We start from the raw sequence: 17,773 nt of genomic DNA, 5'->3' as shown, positions 1-17,773 counted from the left end.
CAATGGAGGAGTAGCCAGCAGTTGAAGCTTACAGTTTTCTGCTTCGGTAGAGCTTCTGTCTGGGTGGAAAGGTAACTTTTGAAAGTGCCATGCATAGATTCCTAAGGATGTCTAAGATTTTATTATTTGCAAACAGCTGTTGCAAACAAGACACTGGTTTGACATTGGAGAAATATGGTAAGAATGTCCATTTCTCTGTCCATTCTTCCCTGAAACTTCTATTTCATTATCCACCTTTCTTTTGAGACTTTTTCAGCCAAACATTTTCTTTTGATTGCAATATGTTTTTCCCCAAATAATACACACAGAAATATAATAAACAAATTTAATAGAGACATTGGTGATTTTATCAATGTAATCAGATGTAAAATATTAGGCTGTGTTATTGACATTGAACTGATTATATAGCCTACTAACCAAATGTGTTCAAAAAAGGTGTTTATTTTGTAGCATATGCATGTAGATTGGGCTGCTATTATGTTCTGTTTCTCCAATTTTTAGGCCAAACCTATTGCCGATCCCCGCTGTAAATAGTTTAGCGGGGATAAGAGGGTGGACGTTTTTTGTCTTGCCTAGGGAAGCAGAATGTCCAGTCTTTCAGTCTTTTCGTTCTGCATCTACGGGCGCGACCCAGTCATTCGTTCTAAATGTTCCATGGACATACTGGCTGGCAACGTTCTAATCCCTTGCTTGATAGCTAGCCAACTACGGCTAACTTACAGTCACGTCAAAAAGTGCAGCCAGAATAACAGCAAAGTAGCTGCAATGAGCTAATAAGGCACGATTTCGCCTCGAATAGTGCTATTTTTTACCTTTATTTAACTTAGCAATTCAGTTATGAACAAATTATGAATTTCAATGACGGCCTAGGAACAGTGGGTTAACTGCCTTGTTCAGGCAGAACGACAGCTTTGTACCTTGTCAGCTCGGGGACTCTAACCACTAGGCTACCTGCTGCTCTCATCAAGACACGGCTGTTCAGAGGAGCTAGCCTACAACACATCTACACAATCACCCCAACCTGAAGCTGGAGACTGCAAATCAGCAAATCGTTTGACCTGTTTTCAATGTTTTTTTAAATGGTATATATCCATTAAAAATTATGCCAGCTGATTCATGATTTCGACTGACTGAGAAACGCTGCCTGCCTGTCTGTATCATCCCGACTCTCGACACGTTCATTACTATGGGACAGCAGGAGATTGGATATTGAAACAATGTTGCAAATGTCGCAGAGAGACAGACAGCAAGGTTTATACGAAGCTCAGCTGTTGAAAACAAAAGAAAGTTAGAATTTCTAAATGCTTTTTATAGTGGAGATCAAGTTTATAAATTGCCTGGCTGGGTTGATGAGACAGTGGATTGTGCAGTCAGATGGAACAGAGTAAATAGGCATTTTAACTTCATAGATTTAGCAGGTGGTAACTTGTGGAATAGGCACCGTCTGGAATCCGATTTTAACCAATCAGCATTCAGGATTAGACCCACCCGCTGTATAAATACTACTAGCTGGTTAGAAGCTACTCTAGTGCACCCATTTCCCCCCAAACTATTACCACCAATCACAGTGAGATTGACTTTTCACCCAGAACCCCAGACCTTTAAATAACCTATTGGCTTGACTGTTGCTCAGTCAGACAGACAGACAGAGTCATATCACCAGTATCCAGGGTATGAGAGGCAGTGTAAAATGACTCCTAATCAATGCTAGCAGAACGAATCCTGATTACGTTCACACAGGAAGCTAAAGGGAAGGACAGAAGCAGCCAACCTAGTGACACAGATCAGTGTGTTTCTATGGGGACACATGGAATGTAATTAAACAGCGTTGTATTCACTAGCAACGAAACGGAAGCAAATGGGCCGAAACCGGGAGGGACTACCAGGTCTTGTTCAATGAGAAACACTTGTTTTCATTTTCCATTGCAAAATGTTTTGTTACGTTGAACACTAATGAATATAAGACCCTGGATACCTCAGCTAAAGATCAGAATGTAGGTTCAGGCGTGATTATGTTCACATTAAGATGCTTCTCTGGCATGACAGTGTACGTGGAGTGTGGACAGTGACACGTACACGTATGATTAGAGACCTCTAATCTACTGTTTGCCCCTTTTAGAATCTGAGAGTGGAAGACTTACACTCTCGTCTCTAACATGTACGCTCGACATTTCCGAACAGTCCCAATACAAGTCAGAATGTTGAAGAAACTTCCTTTTGACTTACTTGACCTGTTGTCTGCTGATTTTGTCCTCGTGTCGAAGGTAATCTGAGACAGAATATCCACAGGGAAGTATTATGAGCCCTTCTTTCAGTACGCTGGTATGCATATGGTTCTGTCAGTTTGTATTTCCGTTTTGTATTTTCAATACTAACACAATTTGCACACGACGTAAACATTTGCACAATATGTAGACAATGGCTGACCGTAGCCGAACCACAGACACAAAGTTGCCGACTTTTCATTTTCAGTAAAACGAAAGCACTTCCAGCTGATTGCTAGGAAATGTTCATCGGTTGACAATGTTCAGTTAAGTTGTTTACATATTATCCATCACAGCCATGGGTCAGGAGATTGAAAATACAAACTGGAAATATAAGCCGACAGAGCCGTATACAGACCGGTGCTACAACAACTCTGGTTAATAATAATATTTTCCAGTGGACAATTTAACTCCAACTCCTACCGTCAAAAGTACCAACAACACGAACAAACAGTAAAGTGTTTTTAAATATAATTTCATTCAACACTCTGGCTTGTAGAGACCCCTGCGTCTTTTTTAGGGCGATTTCTTTCAGACTGAACATCCATGGGGTAACCATGGTAACAGTCTAGCGTATTAGGCACATCTACTGTATTTTATCTACTGTATTTTAACTACTCTATTTTAACTACTGTATTATATCTACTGTATTTTATCTACTGTATTTTATCAACTGTATTTTAACTACTCTATTTTAACTACTGTATTATATCTACTGTATTTTATCAACTTTATTTTAACTACTCTATTTTAACTACTCTATTTTAACTACTGTATTTTAACTTCTGTATTATATCTACTGTATTTTAAGATGTTTTGGGGGAATAAATTAGGGTCATTATTTCATTCATTAAGTTGTGTTTGTTCATCCATCCGTTAATAATTGTTTTGTTTATTAGTTTGTTAGTTATTTCATTGGTTCCCTCCCTCACTCACCCAGAGGCAGTTCAAAGCGTGTGTCCAGCAGCACCTGGTGTAAAGTGGGGTCTTTGGTTCCACAGATATCGTTGTCCGTCATGATAACCTGGGAGTCCAGGGTTAGCCACTTCCCAGGACCCTCCTACACAATAGAAATAGAACGCATGAACCTGATACATTATCATTGTTAGTTTGTTAGTTAGAACCCCATTGTAACACTGCATACTAAAACATTAGCCTGGTCCCAGATCTGTTCTTACTGTCTCTTACAGTCATTGTCATGCAACTGACAACCAGTCTGTCCCTGGATCTTTCAACAGGGACTCATTCAGTGAGTCATTCTGATTTTACATTCCACTCATAGCTTCCATGGCTGATATCATTTATTATCCCAAGGAGTTCCTTGCCCCGGCTTAGGAAGTAAGTAGTACTATGCCAGTATGAGTTTTGGGGGTGTTGTGTACCTCGTTTGATTGGCGGATGCTGTGCAGGGGGATCCACACCGTGCCAACCATGGTGTCCCATATTAACCCTTTATTCCACATCTCCACCGTCAGCCCCAGGTCCAGCCTGTTAATCTCACTAGAGAGACCGAGACAGAGAGAGACGGAGAGAGAGACAAAGAGAGGGAGAAAGAGAGAGACACAGAGAGAGAGAGAGTCAGAGACAGAGAGAGAAGACAGCACAGATACAATAGGGGAAAGACAGCAGGAGATAGAATGGGGAAAAGAGATACACAGAGGAGTTTGTGTCAGGAAGACAGGAGTAAACTGAGTGGAAGGAGTGAGGGAGGGTTGGAGGGGAGGAGGAGGAGGAGGAGGAGGAGGAGGAACTAGAGTAAACAGGCCGACCCAGAGTCAGAGAAAAGCCCAGGGTGGGACATACAAATGTGCTGTGTGATTGGGATTATTATATTTTTTCTCTCTCTAACACATACAGACACACACACACACAAATTACTTCTGGGTCTGACGGTAACAAATAGAAAACATGTCTCTATAAGAGAGAGTCTGCGAGGAATCTAACAAACAGCCTTTACAAGACAACAGGGAGTTATTAAACAGAGAGACGGGGGAGAGGTAGAGAGCGAGGGGAGAGAGGGGAAGAGAGAGATGGGGGAGGAGAGAGATGGGGAAGGTGGGGGGGAATTTGGGGGATTGGGGGAGGGGAGACGCCCACAAGCCTCACAAGACTAGTCTGAAGGTAGCCGGGTACCAGTTAAAAAAATGAATGGGAGTATATATGGAGATAGTTTAGAGCCTAAAATAAGGAGTTAAATACATATAAAAAATAAATAAGGAATTATTTCCTGATCCTTCTTATACCTTTCAGATATAGGACAGACACTTAGGAACACACTTCCTTTAGTCCCCCCCAAAAATATATCTGTTTATCGATGTATGAAGCTGTAATTCAATACCTTTCTATGGGCTAATAGCAGTAAGGCCAAATTCAATGTTTCATCAACTATACAGTGCAAATCAATCCCAGTGCATTGCCTAAAACAGGGAATTTTTACTAGGATTTAATGTCAGGATTAAATGTACTAGGATTAAATGTCCTTTAATCCCAGTAAAAAATTCCCTGTTTTAGGTCAGTTAGGATCACCACTTTATTTTAAGAATGTGAAATGTCAGAATAATAGTAGAGAGAATGATTTATTTCAGCTTTTATTTCATCACATTCCCAGTGGGTCAGAAGTTTACATACACTCAATAAGTATTTGGTAGCATTGCCTTTAAATTGTTTAACTTGGGTCAAACATTTTGGGTAGCCTTCCACAAGCTTCCCACAATAAGTTGGGTGAATTTTGGCCCATTCTTCCTGACAGAGCTGGTGTAACTGAGTCAGGTTTGTAGGCCTCCTTGCTCTCACACGCTTCTTCAGTTCTGCCCACAAAATTTCTATAGGACTGAGGTCAGGGCTTTGTGATGGCCACTCCAATACCTTGACTTTGTTGTCCTTAAGCCGTTTGGCCACAACTTTGGAAATATGCTTGGTGTCATTGTCCATTTGGAAGACCTATTTGCGACCAAGCTTAACTTCCAGACTGATGTCTTGAGATGTTGCTTCAATATATCCACATAATTTTCCTGCCTGATGATGCCATCTATTTTGTGACGTGCACCAGCCCCTCCTGCAGCAAAGCACCCCCACAACATGATGCTGCCACCCCCATGCTTCACGGTTGGGATGGTGTTCTTCGGCTTGCAATCCTCCCCCTTTTTCCTCCAAACATAACGATGGTCATAATGGCCAAACAGTCCTATTTTTGTTTCATCAGACCAGAGGACATTTCTCCAAAAAGTACAATCTTTGTCCCCATGTGCAGTTGCAAACCGTAGTCTGGCTTTTTTATGGCAGTTTTGGAGCAGTGGCTTCTTCCTTGCTGAGCGGCCTTTCAGGTTATGTCGATATATGACTTGTTTTACTGTGGATATAGATACTTTTGTACCTGTTTCCTCCAGCATCTTCACAAGGTCCTTTGCTATTGTTCTGGGATTGATTTGCATTTTTCGCACCAAAGTACGTTCACCTCTAGGAGACAGAACGCGTCTCCTTCCTGAGCAGTATGACGGCTGCGTCGTCCCATGGTGTTTATACTTGCGTACTATTGTTTGTACAGATGAACGTGGTACATTCAGGCATTTGGAAATTGCTCCCAAGGATGAACCAGACTTGTGGATGTCTACAATTTTTTTCCTGAGGTCTTGGCTGATTTCATTTGATTTACCCATGATGTCAAGCAAAGAGGCACTGAGTTTGAAGGTAGGCCTTGAAATACATCCAAGGTACACCTCCAATTGAGCTCCAATTAATCTGTCTGTAAACAATTGTTGGAAAAATGACTTGTGTCATGCACAAAGTAGATGTCCTAACTGACTTGCCAAAATTATAGTTTGTTAACAAGAAATTTGTGGAGTTGTTGCAAAACGAGTTTTAATGACTCCAACCGAAGTGTGTGTAAACCTCCGACTTCAATTGTAAATATTTTTGGGGTGACCCACTATGCTATTTATTTTCTGCATCTATGTCATATCGCTGAGTCTACCTTTATTTTAAAAAGATGGAGGCAAGATTTCCTGTCTGAGTAGTGACTCTTTTTAAGAAAAGTGCCATTTTGATTAGTGCCCATAACTGTGGGAGGAGACTGGAAGCCATTACAGAGGGATCTGAGTTTAAGGGAGGAGACTGGAAGCCATTACAGAGGGATCTGAGTTTAAGGGAGGAGACTGGAAGCCATTACAGAGGGATCTGAGTTTAAGGGAGGAGACTGGAAGCCATTACAGAGGGATCTGAGTTTAAGGGAGGAGACTGGAAGCCATTACAGAGGGATCTGAGTCATAGCTAAGGCCTTCTGTGGTTCAACACTGTTACAATGCCAAACACCTCACACCATCACACCAGCAGCCCACAGGACACTACTCTGCAGTCAACCAGCCTGCCTACTGCTGCATGTTTCATAACCCACTAGTTTTTATTTATTTATTTTACCTTTATTTAACTATGCAAGTCAGTTAAGAACAAATTCTGATTTTCAATGACGGCCTAAGAAGAGTGGGTTAACTGACTTGTTCAGGGGCAGAATGACAGATTTTTACCTTGTCAGCTCGGAGATTTGATCCAGTGAGTATACACTCACTGGCTACCACACTACTCACCAGTCAAACTAGTATACACTCACTGGCTACCTCACTACTCACCAGTCAAACTAGTATACACTCACTGACTACTTCACTACTCACCAGTCAAACTAGTATACACTCACTGGCTACCACACTACTCACCAGTCAAACTAGTATACACTCACTGGCTACCACACTACTCACCAGTCAAACTAGTATACACTCACTGGCTACCACACTACTCACCAGTCAAACTAGTATACACTCACTGGCTACCACACTACTCACCAGTCAAACTAGTATACACTCACTGGCTACCACACTACTCACCAGTCAAACTAGTATACACTCACTGGCTACCACACTACTCACCAGTCAAACTAGTATACACTCACTGACTACCACACTACTCACCAGTCAAACTAGTATACACTCACTGGCTACCACACTACTCACCAGTCAAACTAGTATACACTCACTGGCTACCACACTACTCACCAGTCAAACTAGTATACACTCACTGGCTACCACACTACTCACCAGTCAAACTAGTATACACTCACTGGCTACCACACTACTCACCAGTCAAACTAGTATACACTCACTGGCTACCACACTACTCACCAGTCAAACTAGTATACACTCACTGGCTACCACACTACTCACCAGTCAAACTAGTATACACTCACTGGCTACCACACTACTCACCAGTCAAACTAGTATACACTCACTGACTACCACACTACTCACCAGTCAAACTAGTATACACTCACTGGCTACCACACTACTCAGCATCCACATCCACATTCGCTGACTAGCACACTGACTGATAGTAAGTCAGCTAGGAGATGGTTATGTAACGTAGGAGATGGTTATGTAATGTAGGAGATGGTTATGTAACGTAGGAGATGGTTATGTAACGTAGGAGATGGTTATGTAACGTAGGAGATGGTTATGTAACGTAGGAGATGGTTATGTAACGTAGGAGATGGTTATGTAATGTAGGAGATGGTTATGTAATGTAGGAGTATATGTAATGTAGGGATGGTTATGTAATGTAGGAGATGGTTATGTAATGTAGGAGATGGTTATGTAACGTAGGAGATGGTTATGTAATGTAGCAGATGGTTATGTAATGTAGGAGATGGTTATGTAATATAGGAGATGGTTATGTAATGTAGGAGATGGTTATGTAACATTGGAGATGGTTATGTAATGTAGGGGATGGTTATGTAATGTAGGAGATGGTTATGTAACGTAGGAGATGGTTATGTAATGTAGGAGATGGTTATGTAACGTAGGAGATGGTTATGTAACGTAGGAGATGGTTATGTAATGTAGGAGATGGTTATGTAATGTAGGGGATGGTTATGTAATGTAGGGGATGGTTATGTAATGTAGGAGATGGTTATGTAACGTAGGAGATGGTTATGTAACGTAGGAGATGGTTATGTAACGTAGGAGATGGTTATGTAATGTAGGAGATGGTTATGTAATGTAGGAGATGGTTATGTAATGTAGGAGTATATGTAATGTAGGAGATGGTTATGTAACGTAGGAGATGGTTATGTAATGTAGGGATGGTTATGTAATGTAGGAGATGGTTATGTAATGTAGGAGATGGTTATGTAATGTAGGAGATGGTTATGTAATGTAGGAGTATATGTAATGTAGCAGATGGTTATGTAACGTAGGAGATGGTTATGTAATGTAGGAGATGGTTATGTTACGTAGGAGATGGTTATGTAATGTAGGGGATGGTTATGTAATGTAGGAGATGGTTATGTAACATTGGAGATGGTTATGTAATGTAGGAGATGGTTATGTAACGTAGGAGATGGTTATGTAATGTAGGAGATTGTTATGTAATGTAGGAGTATATATAATGTAGGAGATGGTTATGTAATGTAGGAGTATATGTAATGTAGCAGATGGTTATGTAACGTAGGAGATGGTTATGTAATGTAGGAGATGGTTATGTAACGTAGGAGATGGTTATGTAACGTAGGAGATGGTTATGTAACGTAGGAGATGGTTATGTAATGTAGCAGATGGTTATGTAATGTAGGAGTATATATAATGTAGGAGATGGTTATGTAATGTAGGAGATGGTTATGTAATGTAGGAGATGGTTATGTAATGAAAGAGGAGGGAGAGAAAGATGAGGGAAGATAAGGAAACAGTAGGAGGAGAAACAGGAGGAGGAAGAAGGGAGGAAGTAAGAGATCAAAAAGCAACGGGGAGGAAGAGGATAAGGAGGAGAGGAGAGAGAGAGGAGCTGGTAGAAAGAGGATAAGGAAGAGAGGAGAGAGAGAAAATAGCTGGGAGTAAGATGATAAGGAGGAGAGAGAGGAGCTGGGATGAAGAGGATAAGGAGGAGAGAGAGAGGAGCTGGGAAGAAGAGGATAAGGAGGAGAAAGAGAGCGAGAGAGAGGAGCTGGGAGGAAGAGGATAAGGAGGAGAGAGAGAGGTGCTGGGAGAAAGAGAATAAGGAGGAGAGGAGAGAGAAAGGAGCAGGGTGGAAGAGGATAATGAGGAGAGAGAGAGAGGAGCTGGTAGGAAGAGGATAAAGAGGAGAGAGAGAGAGAGAGAGCGAGAGGAGCTGGTAGGAAGAGAATAAGGAGGAGAGAGAGAGAGAAGCTGGTAGGAAGAGGATAAGGAGGAGAGAGAGAGAAAGATAGGAGCTGGGAGGAAGAGGATAAGGAGGAGAGAGAGAGAGGAGCTGGTAGGAAGAAGATAAGGAGGAGAGAGAGAGATAGAGAGAGGAACTGGGAGGATAAGGAGGAGAGAGAGATAGAGAGAGGAACTGGGAGGATAAGGAGGAGAGAGAGATAGAGAGAGAGGAGCTGGGAGGAAGAGGATAAGGAGGAGAGAGATAGAGAGAGAGGAACTGGGAGGAAGAGGATAAGGAGGAGAGAGAGAGATAGAGAGAGAGGAACTGGGAGGAAGCCCATGTGGAGAGGGAGGAGGAGTGAGTGACAGCGGTACCGAGGGAGAAGAGATGGAATAATGGATGAGGGAGCAGGAGGGAAAAGGAGGTAGAGATAAAGCGATGGAAAGACATTAAACAATAAAGAGGATAAAGAAAGATGGAGGTCAATATAAGAGGAATTCAGAGACGTGAAGGAGTGACAAAAAAGGACATAGAGATGGAGAGAATGGTGAAGAGAGGGAGATGGTGTCTTAGAAAGAGAGAGGACTCACAACATGAAGTCCTGCTCCCAGCTGGGCAGGCTTCCCCGGACAGCGATGGTTGTGCTCTTCACATTTTGCACCTTCAGGGTCACATACGTGTTGAACTTCTCTGTGAGTGAGAGAGAGAAAGACCTGAATTACTCTGTGAGGGAGAGAGAGAAACAACTGAACTTCTCTTTGAGGGGTAGAGTGAGAAAGTACTGAATTACTCTGTGAGGGGTAGAGTCAGAAATATCTGAATTACTCTGTGAGGGGTAGAGTCAGAAATATCTGAATTACTCTGTGAGGAGTAGAGTGATAAAGAACTGAATTTATCTGTGAGGGGTAGAGAGTGAAAGAACTGAATTACTCTGTGAGGGGTAGAGAGTGAAAGAACTGAATTTATCTGTGAGGTAGAGAGTGAAAGAACTGAATTTATCTGTGAGGGGTAGAGAGTGAAAGAACTGAATTTATCTGTGAGGGGTAGAGAGTGAAAGAACTGAATTTATCTGTGAGGGGTAGAGAGTGAAAGAACTGAATTTATCTGTGAGGGGTAGAGAGAGAAACAACTGAAGAGGAGAGGAAAGAAATGCTCCATATAAGAACTCTAGTCAGAGAAGTTGGCTGAAACACAGATCTAGGACCAGGGCAGGAGTTTTTCCTCAGCACATGACCTGACCAGCCTCACATGATCAGGTAAACTCCTGTCCCTATAAAACATAGCTAGCAAGTTTTCCCCAACCCAGTCCTGTTTTGTATATTCTATTTCCAGGTTCCCAGCAGCACATACCTTGGGCTCCATCCAGCTTGGCTTTCTTCACTGTGAAAACACAGAGAAGAACACAGTCACACAGGGCAACACCATCTGTCGACAGAACTCTTACATACAGAACATAACATGCTGGAGCTGTTAACCCCCAAAATGGGTTCCAGTTTGCTGTTTTGTGGTTGTCACTAGTTACCACAACCGCAAAGTAAAAACTGTCTATAAAAAATGATTTAAGGTTAGGCATAAGATTAGCAGTGTGTCTAAGGTTAGGGCTAGGTTTAAAATCACATTTTAAGAAGATACATTGTAGAAATAGGAACGGTTTATGACATTGTGGCTGTGGTACATTTACATTACATTTTTTTTTATATTTTAGTCATTTAGCAGATGCTCTTATCCAGAGCGACTTACAGCAGTGAATGCATACATTTCATACGTTTTCTTTTTTTTCCCCCCTTACTGGTTCCCCGTGGGAATCGAACCCACAACCCTGGCGTTGCAAACACCATGCTCTACCAACTGAGCCACACGGAACCACAGGTAACTAGTGACAACCCTGTTTTGTGGGCAGTTCTCATGTTGGATCATTTCTCTGGATCTCTGGAAAGTTGGATGGTGGTATAATTCCACGCGATTTCCTGTACCTGTGAAAACTTGTTCTACTAAGCTATATGGAATTGTTTTAAGAACGTCATACCAAGAATCATGTTGCTATTTGGTTTAGAAGTATAAAAAAATATATATTAAAAAATGTGTTACATTTTTATGGACCTTACTGCTATTAGCCCATACAAACACATTGAATAAAAGGTGCTGCGTGGCCAATCCGTGGTCTGCATTGGCCATGCAGCATTTATGGTGATACGGCCTCTGCAGAAGTCAGGGCATTCATACCGCTTGCTCTTCACGGGGCAGCGCAGAACTATTGTGAAGGAAGTTGTCAAGGAAGTGAATTTGTGTTTATACAGGACCTCCCGTCGTCACCTACCGTCAACCAATCATGTTAATGTGGAACTAGACAGAGCCCTCCGCATTGTTACAAAATTTGAAAGATGCACGGTGATGCGATACGGAGCTCAATTTGGACTCTGCATGCCTCCGGAGGCTCTGCAATTGTGTCACGCCATCAATATGGCGCCTCCGACCACATTTTCGGATAAAGCATAAATTGGCTTTAACATTGAACAACAGATAGTCCCCCCCAAAAAATGTAAAGGAAGATTGTTTCAAAGTGTCTGTCCTATATCTGAGAGGTATAAGAAAAATCAGGATGTATTCATGTATTTAAGCCCTTGTTTTTGGGACTAAACCGTCTCCATATATACTGTACTTCCATCATTTTTTTCAACTGGTACCGGGAGACCTTCAGACGAGTCTTGTGAGCCTGTTGGCGTCCTAGAGAAAAACAACCTAAATATAGGTGTTTGTGAGAGTCTCACCATTCCACAGAGGGGCCATATGAGTGTGTAGCCCAAACATGTTCGGACACTATAAACAGAAGTTGGCAAATTGGCTGTACCGACTTCAGACGAGTCCCAAGACGCTTGTGGGAGTCGTAGAGAAGAACGGAGAACACCATCGTGGTCGCGAGAGTCTCATCTTTCCACAGAGGGGTCATTATAGTTGTTTTTATTGATTAATGTACTGCATTGCTGAGGGAGCTCGCACATTCCGGCTGTAAACTGTGTATGTGACGAATACATTTGATTTGATGCTCCTCAATACTTCCTCCACTAGATCACAGTTTCAGCCAGGTAGGATACATAGCGGAAACAAATGGAGTTGGGTTGGATATAGGGATGATAGGTTACAGTATTTCTCCCAATCTTCTGTTTTCATTGTGTTGGTTAATTGTTAAATAGTACAGCGTTTATTCCAATTCAAAATAGTTGTGCAAAATATTTTACTCATCAGAGTTTTATAATATTTTATTATTATTTTGTTATTGTTATTGCTATTAGTAAAGTGACTAAGACTTACACATTTGAGACTAAATGTTATTTTTTTGTGTCATTTAATTGGCCACTATTCATCTAAATAATAAAAGTCATAATTTGTCAACGAATCTGTGACTACGGTTGTGGCCCCAAAAAATGTTGGCCGCACTTTATTTTGTTTGAGCACATGCACCCCAAAAGGTCTGTGGCTGGCCATGATGGCTGCCATCATCTGAGGACATTAGCTGATTAGGCTACCACGGTCCTGTTGTCTCTTGGACCAAAGTGAGTTCTTTATTTGTTAATCTGATGTTTTGTTTACTATATACTTTGATTTGTTTCATAGTCTACCTACTTATCAGGGGATCTGTTTGTACCTTACTTTCACTGCTCAATTGTACGCTATTAGCATTAGCATTTAGCATTCTTCCATTGGATGTAGCATTAAGTCCAAGTATTGCCACCTTTTGTTGCCAGAACAATTGTCCTTTCAAAACCCATACTATTTCTTATAACAATCATACACATAGACAGAAGCAACAACACACAGCAAATCACTTACTAGAAAGCAGAGGCTGTAGTGCACTCCCATAGGCTGTGTCCTAAATGGCACCCTATTTACCTACACCCTATTACCCCTATAGCCCTGGTCAAAAGTAGTGCACTATGTAGGGAATCGTGTGCCATTTGGAAGTCAACCATAGGAGGAGGCTCCACTTGTTTGACTGGCCTGTGGTGTGTTATCCACAGTGGTGTTGCAGTAGAGACAGAAGGTGGACGTGCTGATTCTCTGAGCACTGTACAGAGACTTGTCTTATTGGAGAAGGGTTGCTACCTTGCAGTCAACGTGAATCATCTACACTGTGCCAACCAGTTACAGTCACTAGCCTCTTGAAGGACAACAGAAGTGCAATACATTTTTTTTTTTAACTATATATTTCGGCATCTCTCTCAAAGGGTTGTTTCGATTAAGGCTATAATGCCAAATGTGTGTGTTTTTTGTAATAAAGAAACACATCCTGTTATCCTATTCTGAGAGAGTGGGTTGAATATATTTTGTGGTTTTGTCTCTATAAAGCCCACTGCAGTACCGTTTAAACAGCTCTGACGTAACTCATACCTGCATAGTTAATGCCCTACACTTTCACTACCCACACACACACAGACCAATGTAGTCTCGGGGGAATTCTTATTATTCTATACGTTACATTATGAAAGGAATAGCGGTTGTACAATATCACACGAATTAAAGGACGTGTAGTTTCATACGTTTTACCCAGTACCATAGCAAACGAATTGGAGGATGCTTAGTACTATCCTAAACTATATCATAACCGCCATCGATAAGAGACATTACTGTGCAGCCGTGTTCATCGACCTGGCCAAGGCTTTCGACTCTGTCAATCACCGCATTCTTATTGGCAGTCTCGACAGCCTTGGTTTCTCAAATGATTGCCTCGCCTGGTTCACCAATTACGTCTCTGATAGAGTTCAGTGTGTCAAATCGGAGGGCCTGTTGTCCGGACCTCTGGCAGTCTCTATGGGGGTGCCACAGGGTTCAATTCTCGGGCCGACTCTTTTCTCTGTATACATCAATGATGTCGCTCTTGCTGCTGGTGATTCTCTGATCCACCTCTACGCAGACGACACCATTCTGTATACTTCCTGCCCTTCTTTGGACACTATGTTAACTAACCTCCAGATGAGCATCAATGCCATACAACTTTCCTTCCGTGGCCTCCAACTGCTCTTAAATGCAAATAAAACTAAATGCATCACTACTCTGGACGCTTCTGACTGAGAATACGTGGACAACTACAAATACCTAGGTGTCTGGTTAGACTGTAAACTCTCCTTCCAGACTCACATTAAGCATCTCCATTCCAAAATTAAATCTAGAATCGGCTTCCTATTTCGCAACAAAGCATCCCTCACTCATGCTGCCAAACATACCCTCGTAAAAATGACCATCCTACCGATCCTTGACTTTGGCGAAGTCATTCATAAAATAGCCTCCAACACTCTACTCAACAAATTGGATGCAGTCTATCACAGTGCCATCCATTTTGTCACCAAAGCCCCATATATTACCCACCACTGCGACCTGTACGCTTTCGTTGGCTGGCCCTCGCTTCATACCTGTCGCCAAACCCACTGGCTCCAGGTCATCTACAAGTCTCTGCTAGGTAAAGGCGGGGGCCTTATCTCAGCTCACTGGTCACCATAGCAGCACCCACCCAAATCACGCGCTCCAGCAGGTATATCTCACTGGTCACCCCCAAAGCCAATTCCTCGTTTGGCTGCCTTTCGTTCCAGTTCTCTGCTGCCAATGACTGGAACGAACTGCAAAAATCACTCAAGCTGGAGACTCATATCTCCCTCACTAGCTTTAAGCACCAGCTGTCAGAGCAGCTCACAGATCACTGCACCTGTACATAGCCCATCTGTACATAGCCCATCTGTAAACAGCCCATCCAACTACCTCATCCCCATACTGTATTTATTTATTTATCTTGCTCCTTTGCACCCCAGTATCTCTACTTGCACAGTCATCTTCTGCACATATACCATTCCAGTGTTTAATTGCTATATTGTAATTACTTCGCCAACATTGCCTATTTATTGCCTTACCTCCCTTATCTTAACTCATTTTCACACACTGTATATAGACTTAAAAAATATATATTCTACTGTATTATTGACTGTATGTTTGATTATTCCATGTGTAACTCTGTGTTTTTGTATGTGTCTAATTGCTATGCTTTATCTTGGCCAGGTCGCAGTTGTAAATGAGAACTTGTTCTCAACTAGCCTACCTGGTTAAATAATGGTGAATTTAAAAAAAAATGTTATAAATACGTCTTTCTCTGAGACCAGGTTGCTTCTTGCGCTGTAACAACAAAGGAGAATTACTGGGAGAATTTACATTGGTGGTTAGGATAACTAACGACAAAGGATTGTTTACGTAAAAGGTTAGGTGAAGTGGGTTAAGTTTAGAATAAAGGTTAGGGGAAGGGTTTGCTAAAATCCTACAGTTGTCCCCTGCGTGACTCGAACACCCAACCTTTGGATTTGTTGACGTCACGGATTATGCTGACCGATCCTCCCGACCAACCCATCTACTTTAATTTCTGTCTGAAGTAACTAGACCATTAGTAGGTATCATACGTCTTGGAGGTGCTCAGAAATACATCAAGTATGTTTCGTATGGGTCTGAGTCCACACACACACACAGTCACACACACACAGTCACATTGCATCCACAGCGAGTTTTAATATTCAACAACCCCCACCTGCACAGCCCATAATACTCTCTAGAGGCCTGCCTGCTTGGCCCAAGTCTCCATGAAAATGGATGAAAGGGGAAAAGACGACACATGAAATTCCCTGACTAAGAGAGAAGAGGCATTCTACACACACACACACACACACACACACACACACACACACACACACACACACACACAAGTACACGCACACACACACTAAACTAGTGATGAGTGAGTCTTACTGGAATACCAATGAAGTTAGTGTATTATGTAAAGGAGGCTGAAGCACGTGTACCTACCTGCCTGTAGCCCTATGTTGTGTCGGTGAAGAACTGAAGCTATACTTTATCTTCTTCATCACTTTGTTTTTAAACAAAGAAACACCTCCCACTGGGCAAACAACGCCATTTCAATGTGGACATTTGGGTAATATTTGGTAGAGAGACGTTGATCAATGAGATTTCAAACTTTATTCACCCCTCAAAAAGTCAGCCAGAAGTTTGTTGAATTCCCAATGTGTTATCACTATGCTTTCAACCATCTACACTGAACAAAAATATCAACACAACATGTAAAGTCTTGGTCCCATGTTTCATGAGCTGAAATAAAAGATCCCAGAAATGTTCCATATGCACAAAAAAGCTAAATGTTTTCTCAAATGCTGTGCACACATTCTTTTTACCTCCCTGTTAGTGAGCATTTCTTCTTTGCCAAGATAATCCATCCAGACAGGGGTGGCATATCAAAAAGCTGATTAAACACAGGTGGATAATTACACAGGTGCACCTTGTACATGGGATGATAAAAGGCCACTCTAAAATGTGCAGTTTTGTCACACAACACAATGCCACAGATGTCTCAAGTTTTGACGGAGTGGGCAATTGGCATGCTGACTGCAGGAATGTCCACCAGAGCTGTTACCAGAGAATTTAATGTTAATTTATCTAACGTAAACTGCCTCCAACATTGTTTTAAAGAATTTGGCAGTACGTCCAACCAGCCTCACAACCGCAGACCACCTGTATGGCATTGTGTGGGTGAGCGGTTTGCTGATGTCAACGTTGTGAACAGAGTACCCCATGGTGGTGGTGGGGTTATTGTATGGGCAGGAATAAGCTATGGACAACAAACACAATTGCATTTTATCGATGGAAATTTGAATGCACAGAGATACAGTGAGGAGATCTTGAGGCCATTCAACCGTCACCATCACCTCATGTTTCAGCATGATAATGCATGGCCCCATGCAGGGGCGGAAATCCCGGGGGGGGGACGGGGGACACACGACCCCCCCATCCTGGGAAAAATATGATTTGTCCCCCCCAATATATCACTGAAACATAACTATGTAATTTAAATAATATTAATAATATGCAATGAAAGCAATTGTGCTGATTATAGACACTTAATAGCGCGTTTTTAAGTTTCAAAAGATTGCAACCCCCCACCCTTTGCCTCACAATAGTTTGATCCACTGCCAGTTCCTTAGCTTGCTACGTAACTGACGTGAGGTTAATCCAGTCAATCACGCACACACACTAGCTGAATATGCAGAGCTAGCACGCAAATATTAACTATTAAGCTAGCTAGTACCTATTCCATTTATGTGGCGTCGTCAAAGATGGAATCAGCATGCAGATGATGTAAGTTAGTGCTTCAAAGTCCCTGTGATAAGGTTAGCGATAAACTGAAATCCAAACTGAACAGAACTACACTCTCTTCTACCATTGTCTTAAATATATTTAATGGTCTCGTTGCAAAAGCTAAATTGTCGCAAGTGAACTTTTATTTATTTATTTTATTTCACCTTTATTTA

At 41.9% G+C, this 17,773-nt stretch overlaps 2 protein-coding genes across 2 annotated transcripts in view; both read right to left on the bottom strand.

Moving 5' to 3' along the window:
- LOC115156454 (protein unc-13 homolog A) overlaps positions 1 to 12,330 on the bottom strand; it is a gene marked incomplete in the record, with an annotated part of 64,152 nt that extends 51,822 nt beyond the window's left edge. Inside the window, 6 exon segments of the mRNA XM_029703876.1 lie at positions 3,201 to 3,324; positions 3,647 to 3,764; positions 10,013 to 10,112; positions 10,773 to 10,802; positions 12,115 to 12,146; positions 12,275 to 12,330. Of these exon segments, the coding sequence (XP_029559736.1) occupies positions 3,201 to 3,324; positions 3,647 to 3,764; positions 10,013 to 10,112; positions 10,773 to 10,802; positions 12,115 to 12,146; positions 12,275 to 12,330 (460 nt within the window).
- LOC115157402 (protein unc-13 homolog A) overlaps positions 1 to 17,773 on the bottom strand; it is a 54,261-nt gene that overhangs the window by 27,112 nt on the left and 9,376 nt on the right. Inside the window, exons 2-5 of the mRNA XM_029705615.1 lie at positions 10,773 to 10,802; positions 10,013 to 10,112; positions 3,647 to 3,764; positions 3,201 to 3,324 (exon numbers count right to left, since the gene is read on the bottom strand). Coding sequence (XP_029561475.1) covers positions 3,201 to 3,324; positions 3,647 to 3,764; positions 10,013 to 10,112; positions 10,773 to 10,802 — 372 coding nt within the window. The remainder of the gene's footprint in view (positions 1 to 3,200; positions 3,325 to 3,646; positions 3,765 to 10,012; positions 10,113 to 10,772; positions 10,803 to 17,773) is intronic.

This window comes from Salmo trutta, chromosome 21 (assembly GCF_901001165.1).
Source record: "Salmo trutta chromosome 21, fSalTru1.1, whole genome shotgun sequence".
Classification (NCBI taxonomy): Eukaryota; Metazoa; Chordata; class Actinopteri; order Salmoniformes; family Salmonidae; genus Salmo; species Salmo trutta.
This window is presented reverse-complemented; position numbering and strand designations above follow the sequence as displayed.